The 11444-nt window shown below is 45.0% G+C and overlaps 1 protein-coding gene across 1 annotated transcript; it reads left to right on the top strand.

Annotated features, from left to right (window-relative positions):
* The first annotated feature begins 73 nt into the window (after nt 1-73).
* LOC149358863 (pyridoxal kinase-like) lies at nt 74-10661 on the top strand. Its single transcript, XM_089571048.1, has 9 exons — nt 74-361; nt 459-513; nt 2556-2660; nt 2738-2821; nt 2926-2960; nt 4974-5059; nt 6849-7119; nt 9982-10048; nt 10383-10661. The coding sequence occupies exons 1-9, from the start codon at nt 275-277 to the stop codon at nt 10571-10573; spliced, it is 981 nt and encodes a 326-aa protein (XP_089427174.1). The 5' UTR covers nt 74-274; the 3' UTR covers nt 10574-10661.
* The last annotated feature ends 783 nt before the right edge of the window (nt 10662-11444 follow it).

Genomic DNA, 11444 nt, shown 5'->3' with positions numbered 1-11444 from the left:
TTTCGTTTCTGCGGTTTCAGCTGATCCGCTTTTTTGCGGTTTATTCCAGCGCGGTCGTCTCAGCTCGCTCAGCTGTCGAAGGCGCGACTATTAGCGCGGCGGTGCTCCGAGTGATTTCACCTTCGTCGGTGTCACGTGCTTCTGGCCTCCTTCGCGGTTGCTATCAGACGCGGCGCCGTCCGAGGAGAAGGCAGCAACGGCAGCGAGTGGCCGCACAGAAAACGAGGCACCCGCGGTGTGAGTCAAAGCAGCCCCGCCGCCAAACTCTGAACCGATGGCTCGAGACTACCGGGTGCTCTCCATACAAAGCCATGTGGTTTCCGGATACGTGGGCAACAAGAGTGCCTGCTTTCCTCTTCAGGTGAGTTACGTGTTGTCCGTCTTTCTTGCTTTCGTTTTATTTTCTCTTCTGTTCTGTCTTCGCGGAAAAACTGATCGCGCACTCTTGAACTCGGCAGACACTCGGCTTCGAGGTGGACCTCATCAATTCTGTGCAGTTCTCCAACCATACTGGTGAGCCGATTAGCTGCATGTTCAGTATTTTATCAGCCTCCCTTTTCGCTGTGTGAGTCAAATGATAGGTTGGAACTTCCAAAATTGCAATCGGAGCCAATTGAATACCAATTGGAATCAGTTGAATTCCAATTGGCTCCAATTGTGCCTTCGGGAGTTACAACTGGCCTTTTCTAACGGCATGCCGCGCGGCCGTAAAAAACAAAAACAAAAGAGTGAGAGAGGAAGAGAGAGAGCAGCAACAATACAATTTAAACTGATCGGGGAGCTCTGATTCAACTGCTGTGTCACGGGGCGGCGGCGCTTGATGATAAGCGGTTATTTGCAGCTCACAAAGTGAGAAAGAGTGAGCAGATAAAGGAAAGACAGGGAGGTTAATGGGACCCAAGTCCATGCAGTTTCATATCATACACACGAGAGAGCTAGGGGACAAAAAAAAAAAAAAAAAACACGATACAAAGGAAACAGCATGATTCAGCAGTACGAGACACAAGTGCTCATTCTGTGGCTTACCTGTTTAGCACAGTTTCAAGTACGAACCACCCCACCCAACTTTTAGTGTTTAGCATGATGTGCATACGTATATAATGAACATTTTGTCTCCCTGAAGGAAGTTTGATTCTTCATGCATTCTGTTATATTGCGTTACTCTCTGTGAAGGCATGCATTCTGTTATATTGCGTTACTCTCTGTGAAGGCACATTATATGTTCACAGTGGACACTTTAAATGGTTCCCAAGAAATACTGTCCATAGAGCAAGTCATATCCATATATAACACTGAATATCTATTCAAATAAAAACAAAAAGAGATATTCTAAAAAAAAAAGAAGAAGAGAACGCTTTATGATTACAGACTGCTTCTTTGCATATTAGCGGGCAGTGAAGTGGAAATAGAGGAATCTTGGAAGCTCCCAGTGTATTATTCTGATCGCCATCATCTTTAAGATCATGTGGTGCAGGTTGAAACACATTTGAAGCGCTTAGTAGTCCATGAAATGCTCTGTACTCACTTGGCGGACAGCTGCTGAATGTGGTTTTAAATGTAGCACGCAAAGAAAATCTTTTTTGCAGCCATTCATGCAATGTGAGAAATGGTAAGGCACGTTGATCAGGCACTTTGCCACTGTAAAGCATGAAACTGCACTCACACAAAAAGGCCATTAGTCCAGCATTTCCACTTTCGCATTGCCTTTCGCTGGTGTTGTGTACTGAAAATACAAGGGGTAGAACATCTGGTAGAGGCACTTGAAATTTTGTTCTCATCATGTCCGTATTAATGGCACAAAAATACATTAGTCCCAATGGGTTTGCGCATTTTCACCCTGCCCATTGTCTGGACGGTAAGTTTCCACATTAACGAGGTGTAAAAATAATTTCGCAGAGACACTTAAGACTGCTTGCATGTGTGAATGTGAAAGCATTACTTACATGTCAGTGCACGTTAAAGAACCCCAGGTGGTCGAAATTTCCGGAGCCCTCCACTACGGCGTCTCTCATAGCCCGAGTCGCTTTGGGACGTTAAACCCCATAAACCAAACCAAACCAAACAAAAATTGGTTTTTGAGGAAAGGAAATGTCACAGTAAGTGCACTTTAAGGGAAGGGGTAAAGAGTCTGGGAAGGCGTACAGTTGAAGGTGCATATGTGGGGCCATTGGCTTGTATATTTAGATAAATCACATTTATAGTATTGTCTGAAGTGGCCGCATGCTATGTCATGGTATTTTTCTTGCTATCCCTGTGATTTTCCATACCATCTGCGAGTACACAGACGCGCACACACATGCTAGCTTTTCTCGCAATGGGGCCTGTAATGCTTTTGCATTAATACATTCAAAAAGTTTGGTCCCCAGAAAAGTTGTCCAGAATTCGAGCCATCCATATTAATGGGGTTCGTATTAATGGGGCACGGCTGTATATGCTTTTAGCTGCTAGTGACTTCCCTGACATTATCATGGCTAACCGTAAGTCTGTTTGTATTGTTTTGCATAATTATTTGTATGGGAAAAAAATTGAAACTAGCTCATTCTGTCATTTTCTAGGGTACCCAGCATTCAAGGGCCAAGTGCTGAATGCTGAAGAGCTGCAGGATCTCTATGATGGCTTGAGGCTGAATAGAATTACCAAGTACTCGCATATACTGACAGGTACTAGTTTTCAATTACAATATTTTTGACGAAAATGCACAGAAGAATTGTCACGAGTTTCCAAACTTTGTTTCCAGGCTATGTTGGCTCTGACTCTTTTCTAAACAAGGTGGCTGATATAGTACAAGAGCTAAAACAAGAAAATCCTTCATTAATGTATGGTAAGTTTTCATGGCAGCATCACTTTACGAGTTTAACTTGCTACGTGAAATGATTTGTAGGTTGCACAGCGACATTGCTAACTGTAGTTTTTTTAATTTTGCAGTATGCGATCCTGTAATGGGAGACAACGGGAAATTAGTAAGTAATTGTGCTTGGCCTAACTGTTTGGTATATTATGGTAATCTTATCTGGTTACAATAAATGCTGAAAATAGCGTAAGAGTAGTAACAAAATTAATGACAATTATCAAAATATTCATGAAGGATATCCTGCTTTTGCCGCCGTGGTAGCTCAGTGGTTATGGTGCTCGGCCGCTGACCCGAAAAACGCGGGTTTGATCCCGACAACGGTGGTTGAATTTCGATGGAGGCGAAATTCTAGAGGCCCATGTACTATGCAATGTCAGTGCACATTAAAGAATCCCAGGTGGAGCCCTTCACTACGGCGCCCCTCATAGTGTCGCTTTGGGACGTTAAACCCCCATAAACCATATCCTGCTTTCCAGGCATGTGGAAAACAGTCTTTTTCATTGTTAAAAAAAATATGAAAGTACCAAAAACTCACTCTAGAGGTGTCAGCATCAGCAGGTGCAGCACAGCAGTAATATGGCACACACATTGTAAATGTTGCACAGCTGTTGGTATCGTCCTGGCAGAGTTTCTGCAAGGTGCCAGATGTATATATGCTTCACTCATAAAAATCACCTGTGCTTTGTCCTTCTTGGCTTCAATTAAGGCTTGGTGTAAGCACGTGCACTGCAAAAACGTTTGTCAATTATTTTCTTTCTTTTTTTTTTTTCCTCTGCATCATACAAATATTGTGTCAGCCAGTTTTCGGAGCCATTTATTATGCCAGTTTGTGTGCTTGCATGAGCAGATATAGTTGAAGCTTGTGTTTGAACCATGGTTGGTAGAGCTGTCAAAGTTGTCCTTTAGAATCTTGTCCTTGAAAATGTGTGCTTCAAATGCCTCTGCCCTCATGGGCTGTATACACACAATGCACGCGTGAACCCTTGTATGTGTAGTGCATTGCTTTAGTGTTCCTAGACTGAAGTTATTGGGCATGGAGCTCACGGTAATTCGATAAAGAGTGAATGAGTACCTTTGTGATAAGTAGTCTGTCAACTGACTTCCTTTCGAAGCTTTTCTGTCAGCTACTCGCTTGAGTTTCGAGTGGGTTCTTTGCACTTGTCCAGAAGTAGCAGCAATCACGAACATCTTGCTTGACTGAATTCGTTTGCTCTTAGTGCAGGTAGCAGCTTGCGTGGAGTTTTCGAAAAAAGCTCTGAAGGAAGAATCTTGTCTGCCCTGCTATAATTAAGTGCATCTGACTGGGGTGACAAATATTTACCTACTTTATGTGGATTGTATTGCCTGTTTTGTGGAAGGCTGGTTGCAAAAATAGATGGGGCAACGTGCTGTGTTAGTCAGAACAGCCATTGACATAGTCAGAGGTGGATTAATGGGCGACTATTAAGGTGCAGTTAGGGGGAGCGGTCCTTTCTTTTGCAGTGCATATCTTGGATTTTCTATGTTAAAAGAAATTGGGTTTCTCACGATTGTGCAGTAATTGCTCATTTAGGGGGGCCCCCTCTTCTTTCATAAATTTGCCATTGAATATATTAAATAAACACCTTTATAGCTGAACAAAAGGCAGCCACAATATGGCACTTGAAAGGCTGAAGAAGATCCTGCTCCCAGAATATAGTCTCAATATGCTTGTTTCTTGAGCAAACTGAAGGGACCAACCTGACTTGGGCTGTTGGTTGGAATCCCATGTGGATATATGCCTCGAAGTATGCAGGAAACCATGCACACAGTTGCAGAGCTGTGTCTCTAAAAATGCTTGGTACTCTTGGCTTTGTCTTAAATCATGATATTTCACTTGCACATATGCACCATGGAACATGACATCTGGCTCAACATAATGCCACCTCATGTTGCTAGCTCGTACATGGCTCTTTTTTTCCTTATCCTTTGAGAAGGTTTTTGTTTCTGAGTGATCCTGGTAAGGTGCATTTATTAATAGTGTGCCAATTGCTTTAAAACTGTACGGACATTGTCAGTGTCCTCTTCATTGATCACAGATCTGTTCAGAAGCACCAACCATCTATTTACTAATGATATTTTTCTCACTTCTCTTTCCTTTCAGTATGTGCCTCAAAGCCAAGTGAACATATACAGAGACCGCCTCATTGTTATGGCTGACGTGGTGACTCCAAATCAGTATGAACTAGAGTGAGTGCATTGACTTAAGTTCGCAGATTGCTTTTATCTGTTGGCAGGGGGCCAAGTTTCCAGGTGTGACTGATTATAGAGTAATTCATTCAAACATGAAAAGTGCTAGGCATCTGCAATATCAGTCCATGTTTTAGGTCTATAACAAGAAATGTTACTTTCTGTAAGCCAAGTTTCATTCCGGGCCACAGAATTCTAGAACTTGCAAGAAGTAGCAAAATCGAAGTGTGATTTTAAGTGAACTGCAATGTCCATGGTTGTCAAACTGCATGATGGTGCACGTGTGTAAGATCACCTCGCTTCTCATTATAGAGTTTGGCAGTTGACGGCACAAGTGCATTGGTAGATCATCAGACCAATAGGAACTGCCGTATAGAACTGATGAATGCTGGATCTGTGGCAAATACTGACTGAAATCATTGGCCATCAACTTTCAGGTCAGGAGGAAATACTGTATTTACTCGCATAATGAACCCACCCCCCACTTTTTTGCCAACGAGAAGCACGTTCGCTTTATTGCGCTGCAGTTGGCCACCACTGCCTATCGCAAAGTCGTTACATCATGCTGTGATGCAGAAAACATCTTTTGAAGTGAATAATGCCAAACACCAGCCACACACAAATGCACCAGCCACACACAAATGCACCAGCCACACACAAATGCGACAACGCAAGGACGTAACTTGTCGACTGTGCACTTTTGTTGCTGATGGGTAACATACGGCTGAGCGAGTGAGTGGATGGGTGGGTGGAAGGGCGAACAGTTGTATGTGAAATTTCGACTATTACAAAAAATTCTGTCAATTTTTTTTTTTTCCCCCGTGTAATGAACCCTCCCCACAAATTGATGTGAACTTTTCTGAAAAAAAAAAAAATTGGGTTCATTACACTAGTAAATACGGTGCACAAGTAATGAGAGAATTGTTCTCTAAAGTCCTAGCACACCAGCTGCACGGGCTGGTCACAATCAGTGGAATTCTTTACAAACATCGAATTTTGCCATTGAAACACACGAGTCAGCCTGACCTCTCTGATAGAGGACTAGTGACCTCTTTCTCAAAGATTTTCCTCAAATCAGCTAAGTCTATTCTTTCCAGAATATCTTGGACTTAAGTGTGCCAGAAGACAAGGACAGATCAAGACAACAGATGTAGTGATGCCCAAATACCCATCTGTTGTTTTGATCTCACCTCGTCCTTTCACATGCTTTATATCCAAGGCTAGTTCTCACCCATGCCTTACCGGGCTTCTAAAACGGTCGCAGAAATTTGGACTAAATGTTGGGATCCATGTTGATTGTGAGGGCTGCGATCTAAGGTGGTCAAAGGTAAATTTTTTACTCTCTGCAGGCCAGCCTACTCATTTTGAAGAAGTTAAACCTTGCAATAGAGATAATTCTCAAGGCAGCCTATATTTTAGGCTGCATAATAATGTAAAGTTGTTGTAGTAACGCTTTATGCCTGGCAGTGCGAGACTCTTCCATGATTCACGGAAGTGCAGCAGAGACAGTATGTGGTAATGTCTGTAAAACTAAACAACACAGTTTAAACATAGCCGGTGCTTGAAGTTCAGTCATGTGTTGTCCTATCTACTTATTACTGTAATAACCTCTAAACGTGTTCTTGAATAGGCCAGTACTCAAAAAAAAAAAAAATTAAGTTTGGTCAAGGTCTGCCATCTTGTGGATATGCCAGTGGAGTTCTTTTCACATATTGGACTCGGTGTGAGCTTATTTCAGCTGCAAGGCAGAGCTGACAAGCGTGCTGTTGCTTTCTTTTGCATGTGGTAGGCTCCTTTCCGAGAAGCAGGTCACAACGGAGAGTACCGTGCTGGAAGCGATGGACATCCTGCACGGAAAGGGCATCCCCATTGTGGTGCTGACGTCGTACCGGCCGAGCGAGACGTCCAAGGAGATCTACCTGTACGGCAGCAGCAAGAAGGGGGGCCAGCGCAGTGCTGTCAAAATCGAGATTCCTGCGATCAATGCACAGTTCACTGGCACGGGAGACTTGTTGGCTGCTTGCATCCTGGCCTGGATCACCCGCACCAACAACCTCAAGGTTTGTCAGATGCGCGACTAGGCAGCACTCGTTTCCGTTTCCTCATTATTGGCAAAATCACCAGCAGTGCAGTGAAGCGCTTAGCAGCCTAAGTGCATAGTCTTGACTCAGATTTTCCAGTTAGCACGCGATCATTAGTATATTGGGATGCGCCACAATAAGAGTTGTGTGGGTGGTGTCAGTTATCACACCCATGTGCTTTAGCTTATAATTTTTGCCATGCGAACTGTAAAAATTGCTTAAAGGGGTGGAGACACCAAATTTGTGGTTCGCGCGTTCTTAGTTGCAAACGTTTCTTATGGCTCCAGGAAGCATGATACACACTCAAAGATTCATATATTCACAGTGAATAATTTATTATAGCATTTTTAGGTGAACGATTTTCGGTTTCGGTTTCGGAACGCCGAGTTGTACAGTGACGTCACAGAGGGGGAAGATCAACTGCTTCGCTTGGTCACGTGGGCCCACAAAAGTTGTGACGCACCTACTGCTGCATCGTCTGCTTTCCCACACACGTGCTGACCAGCGCATATGAAAACAAACAACTGCACGTCTAGTCCCAGCAGCTCGGATTCTGACAGATCTGATTCCAACGAGTGAGGACATCGACTTTTTTTTTGTTCGCACGCTAATATCGCCTTCGCGGGTTCGCGTGAGGATGCGAAACACTGCAAAATGCCAGTAAGCATCGCTGCGCCGCTCTACCCAAGCTGCACCCACAACCGGTGTCACACTTCGCTGCCGTGCAGCAGTACCTGAGCGCTGCTTGGGATGGTGTACAAATATCACAAGAAAAGACAAGATCGCCTTGTTATCAGAACTGCCAGCTATACTCGAGCAGCGACAAAGCATGTCTGCTTATGTTGGGAGCTTTCGGCAACGGCACCGCTCGCGGGCGCTCCGGGCGACTAGCTCTGCTGCTGCCTGGCTGCCGTGGTCGTCGCTAGGCCTATAGCCTGTTTAGCAAGCGGCCGGCGCTTCGGAAGTCGCCTGCGCTATAATAAAAGGCCTACTTTTCACAAATAGCTGTAGTGTTAACAGAATCATCTCACAATAAAATAATAGTATGGTCAATCTCCTCGACGCCTTCGGCAGCGGAGCTAGCGGGCGCCAGGCGAGCCGGACCCCGACGTCGCGCCAGCGGCAGCTGCTAGGCGCGGTTGTGAGAAATTTGCTCATATCACAGTTGTTACCTCTACTAGCAGCTCAGTATTGGTCAGCGATCCTCAAAAATGACACTTTTTTCACATTTCTTGTCCAATGGTTTATTATTTACGTCAAGAACACTCTTTAGCTCGCTTTTATGACGTCGGCAGACGGTATCCAGGCTGACCTACCGGCCGGCAGACTCGGCGTACTTCACGTCCGCACAAGAAAATACAAACAGCCATGCCACCAGAAAGGATGCTTTCTAGATTCGAGATACGACAGCATGCATCTGTGCTACAAGTGGATCTTTCGGCAGCGACACTACCTGCGGCAACGCCGGCCGACGACCTGCGCGCTGGTCCCAGACTGCCCTAGTCGTCGCTAGGCCTAGCTGCTTTCGATATCGACTCCGCAGCTGAGGGAGCTTCGGGACTGGCCAGCGCTCAGAAACGTGCTCCGCTCGGCACCCCTTTACTGTGAACTCGTCCCATAATAAAAGATATGCTCGATTTCCACGACGTCTTCAGCAACAGAGCTAGCAGACGGCAGGCGAACCGCACCAGGTAGCAGCAGCACAAAACCGGCTATGGGATGAAATTTGCTTGCATCGCAGTCATCACTTCTACCAGGAACTCGGTATTTGCCAACGATCGTCACAAACGATGCATTTTTGATATTCATATATCCCAGGGTTTGCTATGAACGTGAACAAACAATACTATCGCGTTCTTCAGATGCCGGCGTTCGGCACGAATACTGGCGCAGGCCGCCCGGCTCCAAGGAGTGCGCCCTATGTCATCATGACGCTGCCGCTCTCCGCGCTCGCATTGGCTGCCGCTTCCCGTCGTTGTTGCCGCGAGCGGCCCGCCGTTGACATCTAGCAGGCCGGACGCAGGCAACGAGCTGCAATCGGACGTTGCGACGCTGTTCGCAACGGCGCGCCGCAAACCGAGCGAGTGGCGGTTAGCAGCAAACGCGGCTCGCTGGTGCGTCGACTGCGCTCACGCGGCTGTGCCCCGCTCATCGTACGTCACTGTATTTTGGTATGACGTCACTAAAACTTTATTTTTCTACACCCCTTGTGACGTCATGGTTGATGGCGCTAGCGAATGGGTCTAGGTCGTGAGAGTGAGCATTTAGGTAATCTTTGGAACCGAATTAAAATATTTTTTAAACGTTTGTTGCGTCCAACACCTGGCAGTGACTGCCCTTGCATACATAGGAATCCCATAGCAGGCTTTTTATAGCTTCAAAATTTGGTGTCTCCACCCCTTTAATCCACATGTCAGAGGAATGTTAGCAGCCTACAGATTGGTGTACCGCACCTATTACCTTGCTTATCCCAATAATTTATTCCTCAGCAAAAGCATAAACTTGCGGTCATTAGACCCTCCTCGCCCCTCCAACGAAATGAAAATTAACTTTTTTTGATTTCTTTAAGATTTGTGTGTTCACCTTAGTGGGATAAAAGCTTGTATAATTAGTTATGTATCACGTGATGACCACAAGTAGACAGGCAAGATGTTCACTTCCAGACTCCACATGTTGTAGGGCATCAGTGACAGCAGAAAAGCGAGCTCAAGTTTTTTTTTTTCTTCTATTGTCTTAGTCTGTGCAGACAGTTTGCATCTTATCAGTTGGGATGCTTGAAATGTTTATTGTCTTGGTAGTGTAGTGCATTTAATTCCATTTGTTTTGGCCTGGCCCAACTAGGAAGCCTTGGAGAAAGCAGTGGCAACTGTACAGGGTGTACTGCTCAAGACGTTCAAGCATGCTTCAGGTGAGGTTTGGCGTATTTGTATTTGTAACTGTATCTGTATTCAATTCAGTAGCACAACTGCACTATTTGTTTTCGATTTGCTTTAGAAAAAGTACTGTTCGCACTGTCCAACCTATACTGATTGACTACCACGGTCTAATCACAAAGGAGGCTACTCTTACTGAAAATGAAGCTTTCATTACCACCAGAAGTTTTTACCAGCAAACTGCAACGACATCAAATACTTTCTTGTTCCCATATCTCTGAGGCTACACTGCACTGCCTGCCACGTCCATCAGTGATTACAGAGTCTACAATTTTCTTGACATTATTATCGATGTTGACACGGTTGCAGAGAAGGAAAAGGAGAAGGAAGGCGAAACTGCAGCAAACGCCGCGCCTGGAGCCGAGGCAGAGGGCGGGGCCGAGGGTGTCGCCGCTCCAGCCGCAGCAAAGTCTGTGGCCCTGCTTGAGTTGCGCTTGGTGCAGAGCAAGGAGCACATCGAGAACCCGCACTCCGACATACGAGCCATCAAAATCTTCTGACGACCTTCCACTGCTAGGCCCAGGGGACTCAAGGGAGGGACGCGAATAAAGCCCAGTTTATTTACAGTGTTGGCAGTTGTAAGCCACATCCAAGCTTTTTTCTTTCTTCAGGTGCAAAGTGCTCAATACTGATTCAGGCATGGATTGCAAGCCTTCATAAATATTAGTATGCAGAATAATCGAAACTTAGCATATTTACTTAGTGAGATGGATAACATTTGTTGACTTTTTGTCCGTCTCACTAATGGACAATTTTGTGTAAGAGCCCGGAGTATCTTGCTCCTATGGCTGTGTCTGTGTTGTGGTTGTTTATGTGAATTCATTCTGTTGTGGACAAAGTACTGGCAGAAAACCTGTGCCAACCGGAAACATATGCCTGCTAGTTGATGAACGATAAGTCTTAATCGCTCCAGCAGTACCTACACGAAGCACACTTGCACCTTTTCATCCAACCGCCCTTCAGAATTGCAAGTGAGAGCCCATCAAAATCAAAAGAATAGTTCACTGCTGATTCTATACTTGATATACTTGCCATGCCACAATTTTCTAAAAGCGGCCACAAATCATAAAGGCTCGAGAACAAGGCTATACCCTCTAGCGGGCTTGTACGAGCCAGGCGTTATAAGCCAACTGTCATTTCTGGCACAATGTGTCTTGTTCAGGGCGAGTAGGACAAATACACAGCATTTTTTCGGTTTGCCGACAGATGGCAGCTTGAGTACTAAATGACCATTTTATTACCATTTTTGAAAAAAAAAAAAAGTCGGTTAGGTCAAAAACCAAGCAGTAAAAAGAAAAATTGATTGCTGTCCAGGTTTATCATTCAATACACTCAAAAGTAACTCTTAGAGATGCAGCTGTAATTCAACTG

Source organism: Amblyomma mixtum, chromosome 2 (assembly GCF_055824585.1).
Source record: "Amblyomma mixtum isolate Tamu chromosome 2, ASM5582458v1, whole genome shotgun sequence".
Lineage (NCBI taxonomy): Eukaryota > Metazoa > Arthropoda > Arachnida > Ixodida > Ixodidae > Amblyomma > Amblyomma mixtum.
This window is presented reverse-complemented; position numbering and strand designations above follow the sequence as displayed.